Source organism: Hyperoodon ampullatus, assembly GCF_949752795.1.
Source record: "Hyperoodon ampullatus genome assembly, chromosome: 2".
Classification (NCBI taxonomy): domain Eukaryota; kingdom Metazoa; phylum Chordata; class Mammalia; order Artiodactyla; family Ziphiidae; genus Hyperoodon; species Hyperoodon ampullatus.
The window spans coordinates 69,841,995-69,869,624 of NC_136915.1; the positions used below are offsets into that span (position 1 = coordinate 69,841,995).

Consider the following 27,630-nt stretch of genomic DNA (forward strand, 5'->3'; position numbering starts at 1 on the left):
AATTGCATTCCAAATATTTATGAGATCATCTTAACTTACACTTTGGTGGTGCCATAATACCTATATCCTAGTGATGCTGAAAATCCAACTACCACAGCTGGGCTGAGATAGCCAAAGATATAAAAATTCTTGTGCAAAAATCCCTTGTTGTAGATGACTCCTACAACAATGAGATAGAGGTGGATGCCTTCAATGCACATCCATGCAAAGGCAGCTAAAAAGAAGTAATGCAGAAGCCCGGCAATGATGGAACAGAAGAGCTAGAAAGCAAAGAAAGAAACCATAAGCAATGTTTACTTTAACATTATTGTAACATAAAATCTTGACTCTCTCCATAAATTATGCCATTTTATATAATGCTTGGTCACATTAAAATATCCTTGTCAAGCGTCAGTTTTTTAAATTGTACCATTTCCAACTTAAAAGAACTGTGCTTCATCAGTATGAAACATTCACCAGTCCTGTAATAGAACTAAGTTGCTGTTCTTGTCTGGAGATTTATACTTTTTATACACTTATATTATGTGATAAATTATGGATTAGTCACATGATTATCTCACAGTGACTGTTATGATTTGAGTTGATTTCTGTTTTGGAGTTGCCTTTACTTTCCTTTATTTTAATCATGCTCAAAGAATGAAAATTACTGCTAATACTATGTTAAACAAAACATCGTAAATAATTAAGAGAAGGCACTGAATTTACAAAACAGACAAATGATGATATATTTTACAAAAATATCCGTTATATGATCACTTGAAGTTACAAGATTATCAGGTAAATTTGAGATGGATTTCAGTTAAATATTATTTATTAGTATTGACTTCACACTTAGAACTAGAGTTAGGCTTATAAGAAATAACAGAAAATGTAATAGTTATACACTTCTGTAGTAATAGAACTAACACAATCTATTACTGGTGAGATAACATAATAACATTTACATACTTATTGCACTTAATAAAATAGAGTATAATTCAAACATAATGAGATTACCTCTAAAAATATATTCGAGAGTACTATATAAGGTTGGGGATGGTGATTAAAATTTGGGAACCACTTCAGCGAGGAAGGGAGATTTGAAATACGGCTTTAAAATGGGAAGAATTTGATAGGTGAAATAGAATTGAAAATAAACACTGGTGAAATAGAATTGAAAATAAACACTGCAAGGAATAGTTTTGTGGTGAGGATGATGGTGGAGTGAAGCTGAAGGAGGAATTGGGCTTTGGAGGATAGTGGGAGGTACACAGAATTGACAGGCGTTATAAATACCACTGCAAAACAAACAAACAAACAAACAAAAACATACGGAGTTTACAGTCTCCTGTAGGCTATTTAAAATAGGTGTTCTGTGGCATCTACTTCAGAAGAAAACCTTGATAACTGATGGTTAGTCTCAGTACTTGAAAGATGACTAATAAGAATGGAAATATGGAGGCAATTTAATGTTTTTTGGCCATGTTGATGCACTTCTCTGGTCTCCAGCTGCAGGGCGGGCTGCAGCTGCTAAACAGGAAAGCCACTGATGTGCTCACGTTCCCTGATGGCTGCTGACAGCCACTGACTGAGCACAGCAAGACATTCTTGTTCTTGAGAGACCTGCCATGTGACTTTGGCCGAGGGTCTTCTCAAAGGACTCCTTGACAGGCAAACTGGGCTTTCCTTAGAACTGCACGGCTGTGTAAAGCGCTTCTACTCACTCATCCTTTCACCTTTCTTTCCTTCACTCAGACTCAGGCCTGCAACTTGGTCTGATGGCTCTCCAAGTCTCTCTCTTCCTGTTTTCTCTCATAGCCATTTCGCTTAATAAATTTATTGCTTGTTTTAACCCACTTTAGCGTCTGCTTCGAGGATGACCCAGACTAGCTCAAGATGGGAACGATTTGATAAGGCTCTAGATCAATAATGGTGGAAAACGGTTAGAAAAGTGCATTTACTAGGTTGAGCTAATTCGTCATATTTCAACCTATGAACCTTAGCCACTTTTGTGTTCCGTCCCTGTCTTGAGAGAAACATTTTTTCCAACTCTCTCTCTCTCTCCCCTCTCTCTCCCCTCTGTTTTTGTTTAATGCCCATGTAAAAACAAACCAAAACAAAACAAAAAACAAAATAAGGTCATTTCTTCAGTTTGTTGACAAGTTTTTGCAGTTCATCATAATGAGGGCCACTGTGGTTAATGGAATTACTAAGCAAGTTGCTCAGATATGTTAGCATTCTCAAACTTAGAAACACCTTAAGAACAAAGTATATCGTGTATTTGCCCCATTAAGCCCTTAATTCCAATTCATGTTTCTATGACATATATCTTTAGGAAAGTAAAAATTTAGAATATAAAAATAGAGAGTAAGGGAGATCTACATACCTTATTAGTATTTGTATTGATCCCAACAAGAAAAACAAGTTCAGCAAGGAATAGGCTACAGCAGAGATTTTTGTGAATTGTTGTCCTGGTGCTTTGAATTTCACTGAAGAACCAGAAGGTAAAAATGCATATGGCAAGGCAAATCAGTGAAATAATTATTCCTAGTTGAGTGATCCTTGTAAGAATATTATAATCTTTAATACCCTAAGGGAAAATAATAATACAACTGTTAAAAGAATAACTCAGTAGCTCATCAAAGGAACTACAACATATAATGAACTTCGCTTTTTGGTGAAACATTAAACTGTTCATAAAATGTAAAAATACAAATGTGCATTTAGATGAGAAATTTTTGTACTTTTGAAAATGTTCAACATTCAGAAAATCTGATATAAATCACGTAGCACTTTAACAGTTCTGTAATTAGTGATTTTTTTCCCCTAAGCATAGTATATGTTAGTATATGGTTTAACAATGTTATCACCATCAGTTTCTTGATATTAGAAAGGCAATTCATTGTTGTAATGTGAAAATGGTTAATTAAAGCAGCTTTATCAGTGGTAAGAACAAGTAATTTCTATGCAATAATTCATTTAAACACATTAAACAAAGGTAGCAGAAATGCTGAATATATAGAATAACAAAACAGTATAGTTGCGAGACTTTGAAATGGGAAAGGATGGTTTCACTCTAACCAGATGGTTTTAAGAGGAATCTTTGTTTATTTAACATTCAGAAAAAAAATCATCTTTGTCACTGACATTAGGGTTAGGCAGATTTATTTAGTCACGATATGTATTTGATGGATTTTAAATATTGTATGGAAATGAGCCTGTAATCTAAAGATTCCAATACAAGGATATAAAATAAAAACCTATATAATGTAAAAGCAAGATATTACTGATGTAAAATACATATTATGAAGCTATTCACCTTAGAAAGATTTTTCATATTTAAAAATCTTGTGGGGTTCTACATTATTAAAACATGGTATTTGTTATGAATGTGTTAATACTTATTGACCAGGTATCAAATATTTTTAATGAATTTGTCATCAGTAAAAATAAACTTTCAATACAAAGGCACAAGCCCTTAAAGTCCATGATACTTTAAAATGTATAAATGGTCCTTAAAAGCCGCATTAAAAACTAAGAGTCAATGGATAGATATTTAATACACAATCTACTAGATATTATAGATTAGGTAAGTCTTACACTAAAAATAACCAACGATCCAAACTAGATATGTCATAGAAGGCAGGTAAGAAAAGAAAGACTTAAAAAAAAAAGTAATGTTGAGATTGTATCAGTAAATTAAATATGCTATTTACACCCAAAGAAAACATATAAAAATTAAATATTCTCTTGAATGGCATAAAGAAGAAGAAAAAAACAGATTTATAAATATGACTTGGAAAATTGGCTTACAATAGAAGAACCAGAAGACATCAAAATTGCAAAATGTGTCAGGTGGTTACAGCGGCATGAGGTGTGGGTCTCATTCGAGTATGTCAGCTCACAGCCCTCCAAAGACCAGCTGCCATTCATGGTGTCAGGTAAGTAGTTCCAAAATGCACATTGACTCCTATACTTACCTGTGGTCTGAAAAAGAGACATTTTACTGATGGGAAAAAGAGAAAAAGTTACACATACAACATCGTTTTGGTTATATTTAAAATACCATTTTGCATAGCAATATAATTAAAACCATGCCTAAAAAGTAAAGCATAAAATCAATGCTAATAAGTGAATGCTACTGTTGTGTGAAAAAATTGAAGTTTATACTGCAACCATGCTATATTTTATCAATCCTGTGTCACGAATTTGTGAGAATTATTGTCAATTGAGATCATGTATGTCATTTAGAATGATGCATGACATATCTCATTATCTTCAATAAATGTTTATTGAATATGCACTAGATATTAGTCATTGATCCTGGTGCTAAAAATACAGCACTGAACAAAACAAAAAAAGTGTTTGCGTTTTTTTGTTTTGTTTTGTTTTGTTTTGTTTGCAGTACGCGGGCCTCTCACTGTCGTGGCCTCTCCCGTTGCGGAGCACAGGCTCCGGACGCGCAGGCTCAGCGGCCATGGCTCACGGGCCCAGCCGCTCTGCGGCATGTGGGATCTTCCCAGACCGGGGCACTAACCCGTGTCCCCTGCATCGGCAGGCGGATTCTCAACCACTGTGCCACCAGGGAAGCCCCGTGTTTGCGTTATTGACCTTACATTCTAATGAGGAGATAAGAAATTATTAAACAAAATAAATAAGCCAGGAAAAGGAGAACAGAAGTATCCTGAGGAGACTTTTCCTAGGAAATGACATTTAAGCAAATACTTCAATTAAGTGAGAGTGTGAGCCCTAAAGACTTGGGAACAGAGGGTTCCATACAGTTTGAATGGAAAATGGAAAACCTCTGAAGTGAGACTCAATGAAGGTCTTCCAGAAACATCTAGAAGCCAGTGCAGTTCAAGCAATGAATGACGTAAAGAGTAGTGAGTGTAAGATCAGAGATAGAGAGGGGCTGATCAAATAGACTACAGGAAGGTTGTTCAATAAATAGCAGAGTTCTCCTTATCATATATTAATATTAACTAATCATAACACAATACCTAATGCACTGTACATTTTAATGAGTTATTCATAGAATGCTGTATACCTATGCTAGTGTCTTATAGAAATAAAAACTGTTTACAATTATATAACAATTTATAGTTAACTAGGTGCTTTCTTACCTACTTTGTTTAATTTGATCCTCAAAAGAGCCCTGTGAGTGGGTATTGTGTTGAGAGACCAAGAGATGTCAAAAAATATATGCAAGACTAAACATTGATAAGTGGAGTAAAACAGAGCCAAATGAAAATCTTCAGACAACTATTCATTAAAGAAAATATTAGTTGAGTATCAAATATAGGCACTGTGTTAAGAGCCAGGGATTCTTAGTTGAAAAGATAAAGCATCTGCCCTCAAGGATGACAGAAGCCCAGATGATTTTAATACAATTAGACAGTTGCTTTAATGGCCTATATAGAAAATCCAACACTTAGATCAATGGTTGGAGCACTGGCCAATTTGATTGGAGTAAGTCTAGAAAGACAGTGATTGAACTAAAATTGGAGAGATGACAAGAAATTTTTCAAAGAGGTCATGCTATGTGAAGAAAATTGAAATTTTTCAAAGAGGTCATGCTATGTGAAGAAAATTGAAACTCTACATCCAGTTCCCCCAAAACTGCCAGGAAAATACCCAATCCCACTCTTGTTAAAAAACAAACAGATAAGCTAGAGGAGCCAGAAGGACCCTAGAATTGAGGAACTAGAGTCAGCTGAGAGTGCATCACTCAAAAAACAGGGGTTAAGTGAGGGTCTGTCTACATGCTGAGCACCCACCATTGCCCACCACTTTCTTTTTATTCTCCTAATCCTTGCAGTGAGCTTCTGTCTTTAGGAATGAGACTAAAAGTTTTCTGAGAAACTAAAGGCTAAAGAGAAGTGACTATTAGGTAGTGAACTTCAGGATCTTCCAGTGCAATGGCCAGAAACTAGCCTGATGATAACTCTCTAGGGAGGCACACCACTGCCACAAGCCGCCTGAACACACAATCATCTTTCAAATGTCTCATTATTAGATATGGATGGATGGCCATGAACCACCAGACCTACGAGGACACACTCTACCATGAAAAACAAAGAACAAAAAGCCAACAAGCCAAACTGAGGAAATCACGAGCAACATAATGTAGGGAGTAGAACACAGGTTTTTAAAAAATATAAATACTACCACAGAGAAATACTGCACCCATGAAACAAAAGTAGAGTTCAAAAAATAAGGGTGCTCAGTTATAATTAAGTATAAAGCAGAAGTAAAATATGTTAGCAGGAAAAAATGTAAAGGAAAACTTAAAATGAAAAAAAGAGATACCCTAGAGGCTCAGCTGGGGGTCCAATATTTACATAAGAATAACAAGAGAAGAGACCAGAGATACTGGAGAGGAAGAAATTAGCAAACAAATAATAATAGAAAATTCCGTAAAACTGAAGACCATACATTTTCAGACTGAACAGACTCACATAAATGCCTAGTACAATTAATAAAGAAAGATCCACACCAAGGTTCATCTTTGATTGAATCCTGAGAATAAAGATAAGATCTCAAAAGTTTGAGAGAGAGAGACAGATCATTTGCAAAAGAATGAAAATTTTAAGTAAAATATTAATTGCATGCAACTTCCCCAGGTTAACCTGGAAAGCTAGAAAAAAATGAGCAAGGTCTAGAAAATTCTGAAGAAAAAATTATTCACAATTTATAACTCTATACCATGGAATTTATATAAGTCCATGGATAAGATATAAATATAGTATATACTTAGCTAAAAAGGTAATGCAAGAGCTCAAAAACTTGACTTTCTGGGCACCATTCTCAAGAGTCACTGGAGAATATACCACCAAAATATAGAGATAAGCCAAGAAAGAGGAATCATTGGTTCAAGGAAACATTGAATCTGACACAGGAGAGAAGAGAGTTGCATGCCCAGGATGACGGTGACAGAGATGTCCAGGCTGATAGCTATACAGAAGGCAAAGGGTAGACCATCCAGACAGGATCAAGTTCACAGAGGCCTAAAAAGGGTGTCTCCAGAACATTAATTTAGCTGATAATCTTATGTATTTGAATGTTTTATAAGGAGATTTATAGTACTGTCAGAAAGTTTGGGGACTAATTAGTTATGGATAAATAGAAATCTAAGCAAGCTAAATTAAGGGAATTTACTAACACCAGGAAAATGGTTCAGCCTCATGATTCAGCTCTGCATAACACATTGAAAACTGATTTAACCCAAAATTTGATGAAGCATGGGAGGATGAATAGTTGGGGGAGTGTGTGGATCACAGGGGAAGACATGTATAAGAAAATTAAATCCACATTTTCTATAGATGAAGGCAATAGATCATACCTATTTTTTAAAAGCTTAAAAAAAATGAGGAGTTATTAAGTTTGGGGTGAAGGAGATAGAGGGTCAATGGAAAACGCTTTCCCATTTTGTAGGAAGCCAGAATCTTCAGCCTATTTGTTAGCTGAGACACTGGGACCAATGTGGAGAGATCCAGGAAAGTTGAGGTAATGGACAAAGCTTAATTACTTGGGAGGTAGGCGGGGGAGGGATTCAGAGAATAGCATCAGGCAGGACACTATCTTAGCTGCGGAAGAATGGATTCTGGAGAACGACTGTGGGTATGAAACTTTGTTCTACCAGCTGTTGCTGAGTGACCACGTGCAAGGCATTTAATCTTTCAGAGTCTCAGTATCCTCATCTGTGAAATGGAGATAACAGTACATACCTCATAGGGTTCTTGGGAGAATTAAAATAAATAACTTAGAACAAAGTGTGTTTCCATATAAGCATTATTAAAGTATTGGTTGCTATAATTATTATCATTATTATTATCTGTATTATTATAACAACTATAATTAATATTCCTCTAAAGTAATGAAGTATATACTAGTTGGTGAAGTTGCAATTATCAGGGAATCAGAAAGTGGAAGGTGTTACATGTGAAATAACTTCGATTTTCCTAGAGAATAAAATGGTATCCAAATTTTATTCTCAGAGGGAAGAAATGGATTGGATAAATGTATTGTCAGAGGAAAGAGATGAAATTTCAGAGTGGTCATTACTTTAAATGGGAAAAGAATTTGAACAGAGAAGAAGATTAAGGACAATCAAGCTTTCTCATTAAGAATGGTGAAGAACTCTTGTGTAAATGTGTGTTTCGTTTTGTTGCTGTGTCAAACAGAGATGGGCGAAGTGGGTTGCCCTTGGCACCTCTTCAGCTGCCAAAACATTCCACTGATAAAAACTGTAGAAAAACCATGAAACCATGTAAAAGAACAATGTTTGTTTTCTGGTATCAAAAGGTCATTTGCATTTAGCATCTGAAAATATCTAAATTTAGTTTCCGTTCTTAAAACATTTCACACCTTCTTTTTCCCTGAACAGAATGCCCACCATTGTTTAGGTTTGAGCTACTATTTACTTGCATTTTCTATACATTTTGTTTCTCTCTACATCAGATATCTGTCTTTACAGTGACACATTTGTACTGTATGGATGCATATAGAGTGGCCCCTCGATATTCACAGGGGATTGATTCCAGGACGCCTGCGCATTCCGAAATCCACAGATACTCAAGTTACTTTCGTAAAATGGAGTAGTATTTGCATATAACCTATGCACATGCTTCTGTATACTTTAAATCATCTCTAGATTACTTATAAAACTCAATACAATGTAAATGCTATGTAAATAGTTGACGGGCTGCAGTAAATTCAAGTTTTGCTTTTTGGAACTTTCTGGAATTTTTTCCGTTGAATATTTTCCATTTGTGTTTGGTTGAATTCATGGATGTGGAATCTGTGGATACGGAGGGCTGACTATATGTTCTTTTAATCCCCTGGTTCCCATAAACATGCAAATACAATTGCCCAGCTTCAAGGTTCTCCAAATAGAGTTTCTGAGACACTTTAATTACGTACTAAGATTGAAATTCAGTTGAAAGCCCAATAAACCATTAACTGTAAAAATGCAGCAAACAATATGATTTTGAGTTTCCCCTTCACTTTTACGTCTATAAAAACCCTAAATACTTAGTTATTTCTAATCATTTTTTTATTGTATAGTTTTAGTTATACATGGGTTTCAAAAAAGATTTAGAATAACAATAAAAGAGTAAAGAGGTCTCAGATGATTTCTTTATGAAATATTATGAACTTCTCTATGATTTTATTTTAATCAGCACACAAATCCCTGCAAGTATTATTTTATGTGACAATTAACCAAACACCTCCCTCATTATACAAGTAACATTTATCTCTTTAATACATTTTTATAACTTCTTCCTTGAAGGGCCGGAGACTTCCAAAATGAACAATGTACTTAAAAATAAAACTAAAACGTAGCTTAATTTCAGAGAATCAAATACATAAAATTCTTTGGTATTTATTATAAAATTTAAAGAGCACTGAAAGTACAAAAATATTTTATAGAAAAATTAGTTGAAACCACTTTACTCTTTTATTTCAATTTTGAATTTGCATTTTTAAACTCAACAACTCACACACAATTAAAGTGACACTACAAAAACATGTTCATTTCTCTGAATGCTTCACAATTATAATCAATAGTGAACAGAAACACAACTTACCTTTATGTGATTTAATGTAAATGTTACTTTTTCAAGTTCATACAATGTGGGTGGGTTTGAGCTAATTGAGACTGAAATTACTGAAGAGATGACTCTTCCCTCCTCTTCAGCTTTATCATCACTTTGAGGTTCCAATAAGATGTTGTCAGATGATGAAAATAGAGGACCAATACTCTTATAATATAAAAATGCAACTGCAACACTGCCTGTCAATCAAATAAGTGTATTCAGTGAAATTCTTAAAATAAACATAATAATTGACCAAAGGGAGTCATATAAATTCCCAGATACTGAAATGTGGGTCATAATATATCTATGCTTACATCATTGAACCATATTAAGACATATTCTCTGACCTCTGTGACTCTGAAACTGATTGTGGACTGTAGCATTCCCTTGGCACAGATTATATTTAGGAGAAAAATAGTCCTAGATAAATTTACATCCAAGTGCTGACTAAGAACCAAGGAGTAAAGTTGAAAAATAAAATTGTGACTTACTACTTTGCTGGGCAAATATATGAATTAGAAAGATATTGGGAGAAAATTATCACGGATTTACAGTATTAATAAAGTTTAGAATTGAAAGAGTTGTGAGAAGCCACTCTGTTCAATCTCATGCCCACTGAAATGCTCCCTCTTTAAATTCATGACATATAGTTATGCCGACACAGCATAGGGAATTTATTGCCTTTCGAGGCAGCCATTTATCCGAACCCCTGACACTCCCCAAATGCAGCACAACAGCACATAACCAGATACTAGAAATGTTACCTGATCAGTACAGACTATCACATGCCTATTTTTCCCTTAGCCTGGACACTACACCTATTTTATCGGATCTCAAATTGCCTTGGTTTTTGAGATCATTATCAGCAGCTCATTATCAGTGATATTAGGTGTGTGAACAACTCAACATCGACAACTATTATCTTTTAAAATTCCTGTTGTCACTTAGGTCACATTCTTTCTCTGTTGTACAGAATTATGGACACTAAATTGAGGAATTTATATTCAGAATTTACTCTTGGAATTAGAAGTTCTGGTTTTAGTCATTTCTCCTACTTGTGTGTCCCTGGGTAAACTTGAGTTTTCTCACGTATAACATGATGGTAGTGATATTCCCTCTGGCTATTTACTAGGATAAGGTGGAGACCAAATGAAATTATATGAGAAAGTCTTCTGTAAAATTTAAGATGCTATATTAATATGATTATTGTTATACTTATTAACTAGAAATGTTGTATGTTTGCTTTAGATACTTGGACAAATTAGGAAGAACTCTATCATATTCATTTTCCCTCAAATTTATGACACCAGCAAATAATTTGAAAAGCATAAATTAATCAAAATCATTAATACAAATGTTGATAATGTCATCAAAAACAAAGGTCTGTGATATAATGTTGGAACACTCCACATCACAATATCACACTAATAACTAATATTCTTTGGATATGGTTATGTGAGCCAGAAGTTGCAAAAATGTGTCACTATTCACGTTTTCTATCTTAGTATAAAAAGGCACCCCAAGATACTGCTAAGAGCCTTGCTGAAATTCAGATACATTACATATTTTCCTAAACTGCCAGCCCAGAAAACTTATATCAAAAAAATAATGTTAGTATAACATGGTCAGGCTAGTGGAATTGTGATGGCTCCAGATGACAACTAGCCCAGCATTTGCTATGGACAGACCAGGGACGGAAGCAGAACCTGGAAACCTCTTAGGGGACCTTGACCTAGTCCAGCTGATGAACCAGTTCATGCAACAACTTCTCAGAGGTTGTAGTAGTGGGTGGTCCAAAATCAAATGAAGCACCAAAGAGATAACATGGATTTAAAAATCTATCACTCTGATACTTTCTAAAGGAAAATATTTATTTAACATCAATTTTTGACTTTGGGTAAAAGGAGACTCATGCCACATAGAATGGTCCAAAATCCCTTTTTAATCTTTTTCCGAATATTGATCCAGTGTTTGTTCATTCTTTTTAAATCATTTGGAACCTATTTTAATTCCCATGATTTCTCACTAATTCTAGGTCTGATCTAGCTTTTAACTCTCATATCAGATCTGTACTTATTTTCAGTAAACTAGGGGTTCATTCACTAATGATGGGCACTAAAATTCAGTATATAAAAAAGATTAAAAATCCATCTGTGCCACCCTTATTTTCCTCCTAATGATACTATGCAGCTTTTAACTAATGAATGTTTTTATTAAGGAAGTTTGTCAATAAATGAATAATCACATGTAGACATCAGTGAGTGGGTTTGATCAGTTTCTTACACTTGTCCTTATTTTGAAGATGCAACCTTGAGGAAAATAAATTTTCTCCCTCTGCTCTCTTGAGAGCTGATATTACTGTCCCTTTCAAATGTCAGCGTTTGCATGCATGATTATGAAATGTAACAAAACTACCATACACTAAGACAGGATCTCTTCGAGATATTAATTCCATGACAATTTCATCATCTGTCACTATGATAAGTATTTTCAATGTCTTTATTCTCAGCTTCCAAATACTACTCAAATTGTCTTTAAAAATACAACAGTTTAACACATTCTTTGGATTTGCTCCTAAATATTACGTGTGTGCTTGGTTAATTAGAATATGATGTAATGGGGTAAGAGCCATGGGTTCAATGGCAGTATGGCTTAGTTATTTTTGCTTTTTATGGCCATCTGTTTCTTACGTTTGAATAAAAAATGACAAGAAAAAATGGAAAGGATAATATCAATGGACTAGAAAAAAAATTCCTACATTAGTGCTGTAAAATTTTTTTTAAAAAGATGGTCTTCTGAGAAAGGAAGTGCAACAGGCTTTTTAACAATAAAGAACATATATTTTAATGAGTGATGTCTGTAAAAGTGACATATGTGTGTTATTGTATATATTTTCCATTTGTACATATGACCACCCACAATGCTTTGAGAAAATATTATAATCCATGTTTTATAGGTAATATATTTAACCTATATGTGAACAGCAACAATTCTATTATTAGCAGATTTTTTTTTTTCCTAAGTGCATTGCACTACGAAAGCAGATAAATGGTTACATTAAAATAACAGCTGCTAGTTTGCCTGTGGTTAGGTGACAAGGGAAAGCTGGTCAGGGCTGAATTCTTTGTTACCTCCTTCTCTTCAAGTCTTAGTTCTGTATTATCTGTTGATGTACATAGAGACAAACCCATTAGCTATTTGTGCCTTAGTTCCATTATCCATAAAATGAGGACATTAGGTTAGATAATCGTAAAGTCACTTGCTAGTACTAGCATTCTCAGGTCCCATTTCTTAAGAAATCCTGCCTTTAGTTTAGTTGAAGAGTTTAATGTACAAAAACGAAGAAATGAGTGGAAGAGAAATACATGCTTAAACAATAACTTTCTACCTTTTTGAACACTACCTCTATTCATCTTCCTCATACAAACCCAAATTCAGTCTCACAATGAGGAATATGAAGGATTACTGAAGAAGAAATATTAGAAGAACTCTATGAAAATTATAGCATCTGACTGCTGCAAAATGAGGAATAAAATCACAGTTCCTTTGTATATTTCCACTGGGATCTTAACATTATTAGACAATTACAGAGTTGGAGGATCGAGTACAAGAAGGATCTAGGTATCATCAGCTAAAATTCTACCCAGGTATTTTTATCATAATGAAAATCTCAAATATAAATATGGAAATTCTGTGTATAAACATAAAATATTTTTCTATAGAAAACCACACAAGTTATATGCACATATGATACAATCAAATGTATGGTATTTATTGCAAAACATTGAAATATTGTATATAAGATTGTCAAAGTCCTACCATTTGAATCATATGCAGCTTTTCTATTTGGAAATATCTTTATATTATCTCCGTCCATATTCATGTGGGGTTGAATATGTTTCATGTGGTATGACTCAAAAAAGAAAGCTTTGAGAGCTGAAACAAAATCATGAAAATAATAAATTCTCTGAAATTAGTTTAATCAATGTATTTAGTTAGAGACAATTTCATCCATCATTGTTATATTTCAACTTCTTAATTACGGCAGGTAGAATGAACATATTCTGAACATGATGTTTGGACATTATAATTTGTATTTAAAAATCTGATTCAAGTTTATTTGTTTGATTTCACTATAGCATTCATGGTTTAATTCTATCTTTATTGAATAAAATAAAAGAAAATATGTATGTACACAAAGAAGCTATAAATCATAATTACTAAAGCAGACAAGCAACTACAATGTATTAGAGGATGATATTTACAATATAATTTATTATATACAGAGTGATTGACTTAAATTCTTGAGTAATAATTTCCTTACCTGGTGCATTTTCACCTTTTTCATGCAGGAACATCATAGAAATTTAGGCTCCTATATATGGTCACAATGCTTGTTACCTTAATTTTGAGTAACTGGTGAATCCCGATGAGATAATGGTTTTTGTATATCTATAGGTGCACAGCAGGATAACAACCAGAAATATAATAGGGGTGTATATGCAATGATTACTGCAGAAAGTGTACTTTGTTTCCTCAGAACAACTTTACAGGCAGCCTCAATTTGATCCAGATTTTTAATGTGTTAAGTATGAGATTTCATAAAGCAGGAAACATTCCAATTTGCTATGCTAATTACTTTATATTATTGAAAGGCAAAGGATTCCTAATGAGAAATATAAATATACTACATTCAGGACAAAGATATACGCCCAAAGGATTTCAATGTTAAAAATAAACATCTTCAAGGTTCAACATTAGAAAAGTAGGGAATGGTTACATAAAATATGATCTATCCATAGACTATTGCAGAGACACTAAAAATTATGCTCATGGCATGGTTTTAGAAGTCAGGATGGTATAACCTTTACGGGGCAGGGAGTGACTGCCGGGGGGATGAGGGGTCTTCTGGGGTGCTGTTTATACAGACGTGTTCACTTTGTGAAAAGCTGTCAAGTTATATTCATTTGACATGTGCACTTTTCTGTTATACTTCAATAAAAATTAAACTTAAAAAAAATGAAATATACTACAACCAGAAAATCTGTCTGTACTATGATCTGTCAAGACATATCCTACCAAGTCATGAGATGACAAGGGAGTAATGGTCTCTGAGCATTTAAATGCTAAACATTTCAGAGATAGAAAAAGGTGGAGGCTATAAGTAGGTGGCAAATCTTAGGCACTCAGCCTTTTTATTCACACTTCATTCATAACTACTCTTGTGATATGCATCACCATTCATGTTTACACTGATAAAACAACTGCCAGTTTAATTAACAATATTTTAAAGACTTTTCTTCTCTTTTGAGAATGGCTTGTTTGGAAAACTCGATTGCTTTGAAACTGACCTTGGCTTCTTACCTATATCACTTGAATTAGTATCAAAGTGAGTGGTCTTCTGAAAGTTCTGAGATAGCCTTAAGGTAGCTTGCTCCACAGCATGTATCAGTTTTGTAAGATGAGTTCTTCTACGGTTTGTAGATAACTTGTCCCAAACTATAAATGTATCCTTTTTAACCAAATTATTCACAGTTTTTACAAATTCCTGTTGAAAAAAAAGTGTATCTTTTAAAAATGTTGGACTTTTACATTAATCACAAATGCAAGGAAAAGTTTAAGCCTCAATTATATTGAGTTAAAGCTCAACATACTTACAGTAAGAGTTGAATTAGAAAGGGTGTCCTTGGCTGAATTCGTGCTATTCGTATAACCCAGTAATGGGGATGATTCAGCTAATATTTCTATATATGTAATTATATCCGTCGGTGAAAGATCTTTCACAGAATTTCTATAGACTTCTTGTAGCAAAGCCACAGGTTCTTCTATGTGCCTAATCTGAACAAAAATGAGTCCAGAGAAAGGAAACCAGTTTAAAGCACTACTAGACCTTTTCAAGAATAAATGTTGCATGATAAATATGTTCTGAGTTTTTTTTCTCTTATACATTAATAAGTTATCAGACTACACCTAAACCATAACACAAAACAATGAAACCTGAAATTATTTACAAAGGATTAGCAAATAGCTTAAAAGGCATAGAAGTTACTTCAGAAAGGCAATACATATTTGAATTTATCATTTTAAAGTTAATTAAAATAAACTATAACTTAATTTGAATTAGATTTTAATTAACCAGAGAAATTTTTCTACATGATAAAATGGCAATTTGCTTTTACCTCATTGTTAATGAGTCATGTGAGACTCACACTTCTAATCTCAGGACAGTAATTTTATGAATGTCCTACTTTGTTTACTCTTTAAAATAGTATTTACTTTGGTGTACAAAATCTAGTTGCATTCAGCTATGTCTCCCTAGAATGTGAAAATGGCCTGGGGTCAAAGTGTGTTTTACTTATTTTATCCATCCAATTTCTTTACATGTTGAAAATAACTTTCCAGTCTACCGAATAGTGAAAAAGTAACAAATTAAATATGTAAGTCTTCTTCAGTACTTTGGGGATTTTCAAATTAATCCTATCAAGTACTTAGATCTCTATGTAAACAGTTTCAACTCTACATGAAGATCAACTGCTTGTTACTCTTTTTTAAAAAAAGTGACTTTGGAAAGATTTAAACTGAAACCAAAATGTTAAAATAGAGCGTATTTTTAATTCAATACCTTTACTCACTTTTGTTAAAGTTTTATTAATATTTGCCGCAATACAGATATTATCTAAATGGCAGTCTGGATTCACAATTTCTGTAGAAAAAAAGATTATATATTAAGTCTTAAAAAATATTTTTCCTAAGATAATTATATTGATTCCAGTGATTTTGCTCACCTATTTAGACATTAAAAACATGCTTATCATTTGAGTTTCGTTTTCCTTTATTTTATTCATGAAAATTCATTTATTTAAAATTTTTTCCTTATTCATTATTTTAAAATTTTATTCATAATAAAAATTCATTTATTTTTATTTATTAAAATGCAATATTTTATGGAAAATAGAAAATTGTAGTTACCCTAAGGAAACAGGGTATGGTAATTACATAAAACATGTGGTCTACATCTTCCATTAAATAAAACTGTAACTTTTCTTATGGCATTTTATAGATAAAGGACTACTAGCACATTTCTTGGAAGATGTAGTTCTTTGATACTTCACAACCGTGTAGTACATATTTTATATAGTGCTTTGATAATACATAAAATTTAATAATATAATTTACCTTGGCAATAAGTGCCATCATTAGGTGTGAACTGTGAGTTTCCTGTGGATGTATGATAACCTTCCTTGCAGGAGCAGTTATATCCACCATCCACATTTTTACACATTGCATGATCACCACAGGCAAATGATTCACTGCATTCATCTATATCTGGGAATATTTGAAAAATTAAAATTTTAATTTAGTGCTCATATAGTTGCTATCTTGTTGATAATAGTATTACATACAGTTAGTGATTTCACATCAAATTTTACAAGAAAGCAAGAAAAATTCCATCATTTGGAAAATGACAGAGCAAACTTAGCTGCATATATATTTTTAACTTTGATTTGGTCAATCCATTTTGACAATATATTGAAAATGTTATTCATAGACCAACGCTTGAATTGTTTTCTGAATAGCATGATTCATCAACAAAGTCATTAGAGTAATTTCAATCATTGATGATGTAATATTTATTCCTAATTAAAGACCTAATTTTAAAAATACATTTAGAATTCTTTGTTTTCTAGTATTAAATTAAATGGACTGTAACAACTCAGTTTAGAGTAATCTGGAGGGCAAAAAGGAGTAGCCCATTTTCTTTCCAAAGCCTCATTTTTCCATATAAGTAAACCTAAAAATTAAGATGTAGCAGAATGTATGATTCAACCCTCTTAAAATTTTACCAGAACGTATTACTTTTGTTCAGGTTATATTTTACTATGATTCTTAATACATGGTCATCAAAGGTAAAGTAACGAACTGTACAGAATTAAGTCTTAGATTTTCAGTAGCTATATATCAAAGCTACAATAAAAATGGTAAGTTATAAACTCACATAATTTATATTCTTAATTTAAAATTTTATATACTATAATGAATAGTGAAATATGTCTTAAGTTATAAATACAGAATAAATACTCTGCCAGTAGGCAGAGTTCCAATAGGGAATGATTCCAAGGAACTGAAGAGTCCAGATCATTACCTTAAACTAATGTAAAGATTTTTGTGCTCCTAGCCTAGTCCTGACATTTTAGAGCTTCTCTAAGTTAGATTAATGCATTAATCTGTAATCTTGCATATACAATTTGATTTTTTAAAGACTCATAGAGTGGCACAATCCTGTTTGCCATAATAAGGGGGAGTAATCAAAGTCCAATTAAAATGTCATCTAGCGAGTTATCTGAAATGTAGCTGATCCTCATTTCTCATTTTAAAAATGCAATAATGGCACACACACACACACAAAAATTAAACTTCACACCACCAGAAACTGGAACTGATAGTAAGTCTCTTGTCAGTTCTTGAAGAAATTTCCATTAGCTAAGAAGGTGTGGATTTAGGAAGACTATTAACTACCTGAAAAAGAGGTAGAAAACCCCTTGTTCTTCTGCCAAGTCTTCATAGTCACGATCTGTACTACCTAGAAGTCCAAGTTCTCTACTTTTAAATAAACAAATGTTGCCCTAGCACCCTCACCCTCTTCCTTGAATTTCTATATCTGTATATATGTGTGTTCATAAACTGCCACTCCACACAAGAAAAGGACAGAAATAAAGGAGGGGGTGATAGTAGGTTGGCTCTTGGGATTTGGAGAATCATTAGCAAAAACATTCCAGGTTGGGCTGAAATAAAGAAGTCAGGTGGGAGGGCAGACTAGAATTATTATTTTTCATGAGATCAATGAAGTGAGAAAAAAATATGAGAAAGCAAAAGACTAGTCTTTTGTGGAGCACTGCTGAAGAAGTCATTTGTGCAGTACCCAAATGTGGATAATACCCCAGTGAAGGTGTGAAGAGATCCATGAAGTATCATAAATAGAACAACTTATTTCATGGGAAAGAAAGCTATGTTCTCTGAATACCCCCACTTCATATTTTCAGATACCTTCTATGGCTAACTGAAAATGAAGTGTTGATTTCTCCCAATTTCAAAATCATTCAAAAGTGCAACTTCTCTTGGGAACTTTGTCCTAAGCCCAATCTCTCAGCAACATACCTATCTTAGCTTTACAAACTCCATTTGCATCCTCCCTCGTGCACTTTGGACACAGGCTTACAGAGTCTTGGTGTTCTTGACGGTTTCAGTTTTCCCCTGTGCATCCTCCATACCCTGAGGTCCTTATGTTGGGGTCTCTGCTCTGGTTCCAGCCCTCCCAGCACCCACTCAGCTGTCTGCTATCCCAGCACGTCAACTTTGGACCAACTAGGGTATTTCAGCTTCTGAATTCACCAAGAGACAGAGTGTTAATCTGTAAAAATAATGAGGTCATACCCTGGGAGATAAACGTTTGAGATTAAGATTATGCAAATTTTTATATTCTGACTCCAAATATTCTAAAAGAATATTAATCACCCTACCAAAGTAATGTTTTTCAAACCTTAATCATCCTTAATGAAAGACATGTTTTCTAAATTGTTTATACTTTCCTTGTTTATATTATTGTTTCTCTAATTTTTACTAAAATGTAGACATGAGGTTTGCTGAATTTGATATCCTTCTCACTCTGGGCCTCAGTAGTAGAACTTACTGAGTTTAACCTACTAACAGGTACAGAGTGTGACTACCACAACTGGCTGTGTGTCAGGGTGGTCAAAGAGCTTCCACTATCCTTAGCATATCACTCTATGCCTCCTTGCTACCTAGTAATATAAAGAGATTCATAAAATACTGAAAGAGTATCCCAGGCCCAAAAGGGATGAAACTGGCTTAGCCAAAATGAATGTGACTGCCGTTTTACATCGAGATCCATACTAACATCTCTTGCAATTTCTTGTAGGGCCTAATTGAATCTAATAAAGCCACTATGTATCCTCCTTCCTACAGGCAAAGGCCCTGTAGAAGAACTTAATTCAAATCTTGATTCTGATACTCATTAGCTCTGTGACCTTGGGTAGTATTATAAAAATACTCTTAACTCAGAAGAGTTCTTTTTCATAGCCAATGAAGAAATGTATGTAGAGGTGTTTGGAGGGGTGCCTAAGATATAGTAGGTACCTGATATTGTAATTGGGAATCAGGTCCAGTGATTCTACTCATATTGTGTGTTTTCTTAATAGCAGGAGCCCTGTGAGTATGTAGGTTTGGAGAAAACACATTGATAATGAGTGTCTCATTAAATTGCCATGTTTTGGTACTTCCTAGAGCTGTAAAAGAGAAAAAGAACCCCTTCCCCCATTTTCATGAAAGCTAAATTGCTGCTGTATAATTATTTCAGTCAGGCTAGAATTGACAAACTATATTTAATAACTGATCCACTTTTTCCACTACCAACCTAACACTCAACACTAACAACTCGATTTCACTAAATGTAAGTATATCATAACACACATTTCCTTGTTTTGCATGTCAAAAAATTCATTTGCTACTTTTTCATTAATAAGGTTATGCTTGTTTTTCATGTCTACAATGAGCCAACCCAGCAGTATTTTATCATAATCTTCTTTCAAAACATGATCATATGATTGTTTTGATTTTTATAATTTTCACCAATAACTGAATTTTCTAATGTTGTTTAACTCATACACTGAAAAGACACAATGTTCAATTAGTGGAAGCAATTTGGAAAAACAAAATTGAATGTTAATATTATTCAAAGCCAGAAAAAATATCTGTACTTACCAGGGTACCTAAGGCAATAGGACATAAAAAATTACAAGTAGTGAACACTGCTCTTAAGCACACAGAAAACATGAAGAAGCTCTTGGGTTCTACTCATTTGATTTTGGGAGAGTCACTGTACCACTGGATGCCTCAGTTTCCCCAATTGTGAAATGTGAGTCTAGAACAAGTTCTCTTGGGAGCTGGGCACCAGGAGTTCTGTTTTACTCTGATTCCAAGGAGAAGAAAAATAGGCTGGATGCTAAATCTCACTCAAAGCCTTCTGCAATGAAATTACCTCAACCATGGAAAATAGTATTTGAATATAGACTAAAGATATAGAATTTTGCTAGGGTCATTTCTTGCCCAGGACTGGAGTTTTTCATTATGTTTTGTTCATATTTTCTGTTTCTTCCTGGTTCAGTCTTGGAAGCTTATACCTTTCTAAGAATTTGTCCATTTCTTCCAGATTGTCCATTTTGTTGGCATAGAGTTGCTTGTAGTAGTCTCTTAGGATGCTATGTATTTCTGTGGTGTCTGTTGTAACTTCTTTTTCATTTCTAATTTTATTGATTTGAGTCCTCTCCTTTTTTCTTGATGAGTCTGGCTAATTGTTTGTCAATTTTGTTTATCTTCTCAAAGAACCAGCTTTTAGTTTTATTGATTTTTGCTATTGTTTTCTTTGTATCTGTTTCATTTATTTCTGCTCTGATCATTATGATTTCTTTCCTTCTGCTAACTTTGGGGTTTGTTTTGTTCTTCTTTCTCTAGTTCCTTTAGGTGTAAGGTTAGATTGTTTACTTGAGATTTTTCTTGTTTCTTGAGGTAGGCTTGTATAGCTATAAACTTCCCTCTCAGAACTGCTTTTGCTGCATCCCATAGGTTTTGGATCATCGTGTTTTCATTGTCATTTGTCTCTAGGTATTTTTTTTGATTTCCTTTTTGAGTTCTTCAGTGATCTCTTGGTTATTTAGTAACGTATTGTTTAGCCTCCATGTGTTTGTGTTTTTTATGTTTTTTTCCCTGTAATTCATTTCTAATCTCATAGCATTGTGGTCAGAAAAGATGCTTGATATGATATCAATTTTCTTAAATTTACTGAGGCTTGATTTGTGACCCAAGATGTGATCTATCCTGGAGAATGTTCCATGTGCACTTGAGAAGAAAGTGTAGTCTGCTGTTTTTGGATGGAATGTCCTATAAATATCAATTAAATCTATCTGGTCTATGGTGTCATTTAAAGCTTCTGTTTCCTTATTTATTTTCTTTTTGGATGATCTGTCCATTGGTGTAAGTGAGGTGTTAAAGACCCCAACTATGATTGTGTTACTGTCGATTTCCTCTTTTAGAGCTGTTAGCAGTTGCCTTATGTATTGAGGTGCTCCTATGTTGGGTGCATATATATTTATAATGTTATATCTTCTTCTTGGATTGATCCCTTGATCATTATGTAGTGTCCTTCCTTGTCTCTTGTAACATTCTTTATTTTAAAGTCTATTTTATCTGATATTCGTATAGCTACTCCAGCTTTCTTTTGATTTCCATTTGCATGGAATATCTTTTTCCATCCCCTCACTTTCAGTCTGTATGTGTCCCTAGGTCTGAAGTGGGTCTCTTATAGACAGTATATCTATGGGTCTTGTTTTTGTATCCATTTAGTGAGCCTGTGTCTTGTGGTTGGAGCATTTATTCCATTCATGTTTAAGGTAATTATCAATATGTATGTTCCTATTACTATTTTCTTAATTGTTTTTGGTCTGTTTTTGTAGGTCCTTTTCTTCTCTTGTGTTTCACATTTAGAGAATTTCCCCTAGCATTTGTTGTAGAGCTGGTTTGGTGGTGCTGAATTCTCTTAGCTTTTGCTTGTCTGTAAAGCTTTGATTTCTCCATGGAATCTGAATAAGATCTTTGCCGGGTAGAGTAATCTTGGTTGTAGGATCTTCCTTTCATCACTTTAAGTATATCATGACACTCCCTTCTGGCTTGTAGAGTTTCTGCTGAGAAATCAGCTGTTAATCTTATGTGAGTTCCCTTGTATGTTATTTTTCATTTTTCCCTTGCTGCTTTCAATAATTTTTCTTTGTCTTTAATTTTTGCAAATTTGATTACTATGTGTCTCAGCATGTTTCTCCTTGGGGTTTATCCTGTATGGGACTTGCTGCACTTCCTGGGCTTGGGTGACTATTTCCCTTCCCATGTTAGGGAAGTTTTCTACTATAATCTCATCAAATATTTTCGTTGGTCCTTTCTCTCTCTCTTCTTCTTCTGGAACCCTTATAATGCAAATGTTGTTGCATTTAATGTTGTCCCAGAGGTCTCTTAGGCTGTCTTCATTTCTTTTCATTCTTTTTTCTTCATTCTGTTCTGCAGCAGTGAATTCCACCATTCTGTCTTCCAAGTCAGTTATCTGTTCTTCTGCCTCAGTTATTCTTCTATTGATTCCTTCTAGTGTAGTTTTCATTTCAGTTATTGTATTGTTTATCTCTGTTTGTTTGTTCTTTAATTCTTCTAGGTCTTTGTTAAACATTTCTTGCATCTTCTCGATATTTGCCTCCATTCTTTTTCTGAGGTCCTGGATCATCTTCACTATCATTATTCTGAATTATTTTTCTGGAAGGTTGCCTATCTCCACTTCATTTAGTTGTTTTTCTGGGGTTTTATCTTGTTCCTTCATCTGGAATATAGCCCTCTGCCTTTTCATCTTGTCTATCTTTCTGTGAATGTGGTTTTTGTTCCACAGGCTGCAGGATTGTAGTTCTTCTTGCTTCTTCTGTCTGTCCTCTGCTGCATGAGGCTATCTAAGAGTCTTGATGGGAGGGACTGGTGGTGGGTAGAGCTGTTGTTCTGGTGGGCAGAGGTCAGTAAAACTTTAATCCACTTGACTCTTGATGGCTGGGACTGGGTTCCCTCCCTGTTGGTTGTTTGGCCTGAGGCAACCCAACACTGGAGCCTATCTGGGCTAATGGCAGACTCTGGGAGGGTTCACGCCAAGGAGTACTTCCCAGATCTTCTGCTGCCAGTGTCCTTGTCCCCACGGTGAGCCACAGCCACCCTCCGCCTCTGCAGGACACCCTCCAACACTAGCAGGTAGGTCTGGTTCAGTCTCATATGGGGTCACTGCTCCTTCCCCTGAGTCCCAATTCACACACTACTTTGTGTGTGCCCTCCAAGAGTGGAGTCTCTGTTTCCCCCAGTCCTGTCAAAGTCCTGCAATCAATTCCCACTAGGCTTCAAATCTGATTCTCTAGGAATTCCTCCTCCCATTGTCAGACCCCCAGGTTGGGAAGCCTCGCGTGGGGCTAAGAACCTTCACTCCAGTGGGTGGACTTCTGTAGTATAAGTATTCGCCAATCTGTGAGTCACCCACCCACCAGTTATGGGATTTGATTTTACTGTGATTATGCCCCTCCTACCATCTCATTGTGGCTTTTCCTTTGTGTTTGGATGTGGGGTATCTTTTTTGGTGAGTTCCAGTGTCTTCCTGTCGATGATTGTCCAGAAGCTAGTTGTGATTCTGGTGTTCTCGCAAGAGGGAGTGAGAGCATGTCCTTCTACCCTGCCATCTTGGTTCCTCCTCATTATGTTTTTATAGAGGTTCTTAATGACTATAATTACCAGACATGTCAAATTTAAGGATCAGCTAAACTTTCAAATCAGAAACAATGTACTACAAGGTGATACAGTAATGTAAAAGGGAAATAGAATTATGGTTCTCTGTTCAAATTCCCTGAGGATTATCACAGTGCACAAGGAAAATTACTATAGGACTAGGAAAAAAAAAAAGGAAAAGAAATAGCTGTTCTGATTCTGAAAAAAGTTTAATCTTTAAGGGAAACAAAACTGGTGAGAAATAACAATTTTCCAGAGAATGACTTTTTTCACCGAATAATCCATCAAACAAAACAGGAAGAAATTGAAGGACTCAATATTGGGTATTGGGTTTTAATCTAAGTTATTCTTTACTGATTACTTAAAATAGCTAAAAGGGGAATTTAGCAAAAATGTGGGGCCCTTCCACAGTATCTCAATAATAATTGAGTACTGGGAGAAAGAGTCTTATATTACAAATATAGTAAAACCCCATAAAATGTTGGCTTTCAATTATCTTTGTGTGTGTTTTTTCTCTGTATCTGTGATTGATTTTTTTCTAAACAGGAATTCTTTAGTTTTAAGGAATACAGAGAGAGAAATATATATCCCTTTGTGAACTGAGGTATATTAAAAGTAAACATGATCAGATGAAAAGACAGATGTCTTCTAGAGACAAGAGGGAATGGAGAGAACAGTTAAAATTGTATTAAATTCCAGTGATTAAGATGATATAAGTTGCATTTCTTCATTAACTAGAGCTTTTCTAGTAAAGCTTATACAGCTACATAGTTTGAACTTATCTACTAAAGATAAAGTGGGCAAACATTATATAACATTCTAAAACTAGAGACAAGAGTTTAGGTTTGAGAAGAACAAAGAGTGGGGTACTATGTTTTCTGGGAAAATTCTAATTTCTCTCATATATTGTAATGCTATAATCCAATAAAAAATTTTGCTGCAAACAATAAAGACAAAATTATAATTCAACAGAAATAGCATTATTTTCTCATGTTTTAAATCATTTATGCCCTTGTAAAGTTGATCCACTGCATTTGCATGATCCAGATTCATGTGAGATTTAAATGGCCACCCATTTAAGACTTCTGTGGAAATAGCAATGGCTTTCTAGATACAAGACTGTGATTCTAATCTTCCCTTTATCCTAAATATGTGAATCTGGAATAGCTCTTCACTTCCCTTGGCTATAATATGAGAATAAAATCTACCTGTTTTTTGTAGCAGAGCAAATGCTGTGAACCATAAGTACACAAGACAATTTCTTTGATACAGACATTTCACTGATAAATTGTCTTCGGACATTATCTCCTGACTATCATGTGTGTTAATGATAACATTGCCAGACTTCTCCTTAGCTCACTGATGATAATCTCACTAGAAGCTCATCAAAGGCTTTAGTGTGATCTATATTGATTTAGACATCTCTCGTTCTTCTAATTATGGAAAGTAGAAGCAGCACCTTACTCCTGCCCATGTTGCATGTACAGTCCTGAGTTCAAGTCTCATATCTACCCCTGGTTATGTAATTAACTCTCAGGGCCTTGGTTCATCTGTTAATCTGGTAGATTATTATCAATCATAATTATACTAGCTGTTGGTAAACTGGACAATTTCTTAGAAACCATGATTAAGATGATTCATAATTTATTTTCAAAGTTAAAGTCTTTGGCTCCAGAGAATTTGTCTCTGAAATTTCTATGCAATTATTTTTTCTCAGACTATAGGATCTGATAAATCAAGTGTGTGACCAAAATACAACAGAAGGACATTAAAAAAAAATCTAGATACTCTCTTCAGACTCACAATATTTCACTTAGGGATTGAATTGAAATTAATAACCCTCCAGAAGACATTTTAGTGAATCTGAGATGATTTTCTAAATAGGACTCTAGTGTTTAGAAAAACAGAATGCAGATCTTATTTGTGACAAACTTTTGGCAGGCAGCAGTAAAAGCACTAGGACAATTTTTTCACAAGTAATGCTTTCCTGAACACTTTCTAGGAAAATGTAGGACCCATCTCAGAGTTCATATTTATATAAGCATCAATATCTGGTGGTACCAATGATAATTTTCTAGAGTGAATATATTACTTTAAAGTGTAAACATTTATTCTGCTGTTTGCCACCATACTAGATCTCATAACTTCACGATTTATTTATTTATTTATTTGTAAACTGGTTGATATTCTCAAAAAAAAAATAATCTCTTTTTCTTATACCCTTGGATAAATATACCATAGTAACTGACACCATACTGGAGAATTAAGGGAATTAATGAAGTTTTTGATAGTATTAACAACGGGGTACAATCAAGGACTGACAGAATTTGGTTTGAATATTATTTAATCTCTGGAGGTATAAGCAATAAGAGATAGGTACAAATTTTAAGTTAGATAGTTGAATTTACCTATGCAGATGGTTCCATCATTAGTAATAAACTTGTCTTGGTTACTGCTGGATCTGAAACCAGGTGCACACATACAGTAGTAACTTCCTTCTGTGTTCGTGCAGTTAGCATTTTCACCACAGGACTGCGTTAAATTTCCACACTCATTATCATCTGTGGACATATCAATTTAAAACATTATTTTTATATAATTGAGATGAATTCCTGGTTTCCATCAGTTTTGGGGAATTTTGCCTGTTAAATAGTTTAAGGTATGTGATGTTTATTTCTAAAAAAAGTTAATAAGAATCCACATTCCAGGTACTTCCTTGGTGGTCCAGTGCTTAAGAATCCGCCTTCCAATGCAGGGGACGTGGGTTTGATCCTTGGCTGGGGAACTGAATTCCCACATGCTGTGGGGCAACTAAGCCCACACACTCTAGAGCCCGTGTGCCACAACTAGAGAGAAGCCTGCATGCTGCAACGAAGAGCCAGCGTGCTGCAACTAAGACCTGACACAGACAAATAAATAAATAAATAAATAAATTAATTAATTAATTTAAAAAGAAGAATCCACATTCCATACTTGGTTATTCTTGTTTAAATGTGAAACCTTTGCAGTTGCAAAAGCAAAATAGAATCTCTTACTTCAAAAACACTAAACATAGCTATTGAATCTATATTGGATTATTTTTCAAATTTTTACATATATTTAATGATTATAATGTCAATGAATATCTTATTTGTGAAATTATAATACTCTTTATAATCAGTCAAAAGCATACCATAAGTTAAAAATGAAAAATCAGAGATTACACATTGATATACTCTAATCATGTGCCATTTATTTTTGTCACTTACTCCCCAGAAGAATTTTGTGTTACCAGGTTTGCATCCCTTCATTTATTCAGTAATGTATTTATTCATTATCATATGTATTGTACTGTATATGGAAGAGTACACAAATACAAAAACAAATTACATGATGATCCATGGTCCTTACTCTTATACTCTTATACTGTAATTTATCAGAAAAGATATATATAGGTTCATAAACCTTTTTTAAAAATCAGAAAGCAGATTTATATTATCTGTCAAATAAATGAAATAGAAAACAAGTGTCTCTCAGAAGTGATTATGAGGGGCTGGAGGAGACATTAGATCCTCCTGTGGGCTGAACTGTGTCTCCCAAAAAGATATACTCAAGTCCAAATCCCCAGTGTCTGTGAGTTTACTGGGAAACAGGACCTTTGCAGATATAATCAAGTTAAGATGAGGTCATTCTAAATTATCAGCAC

The 27,630-nt window shown here is 34.3% G+C and overlaps 1 protein-coding gene across 1 annotated transcript in view; it reads right to left on the bottom strand.

Annotated features, from left to right (window-relative positions):
* ADGRL4 (adhesion G protein-coupled receptor L4) overlaps positions 1-27,630 on the bottom strand; it is a gene marked incomplete at both ends in the record, with an annotated part of 120,454 nt that overhangs the window by 26,133 nt on the left and 66,691 nt on the right. The window contains 10 exons of the mRNA XM_079721167.1: positions 40-260; positions 2,366-2,569; positions 3,793-3,966; positions 9,570-9,775; positions 13,398-13,514; positions 14,943-15,126; positions 15,237-15,416; positions 16,211-16,281; positions 16,755-16,898; positions 26,354-26,506. Of these exons, the coding sequence (XP_079577293.1) occupies positions 40-260; positions 2,366-2,569; positions 3,793-3,966; positions 9,570-9,775; positions 13,398-13,514; positions 14,943-15,126; positions 15,237-15,416; positions 16,211-16,281; positions 16,755-16,898; positions 26,354-26,506 (1,654 nt within the window). The remainder of the gene's footprint in view (positions 1-39; positions 261-2,365; positions 2,570-3,792; positions 3,967-9,569; positions 9,776-13,397; positions 13,515-14,942; positions 15,127-15,236; positions 15,417-16,210; positions 16,282-16,754; positions 16,899-26,353; positions 26,507-27,630) is intronic.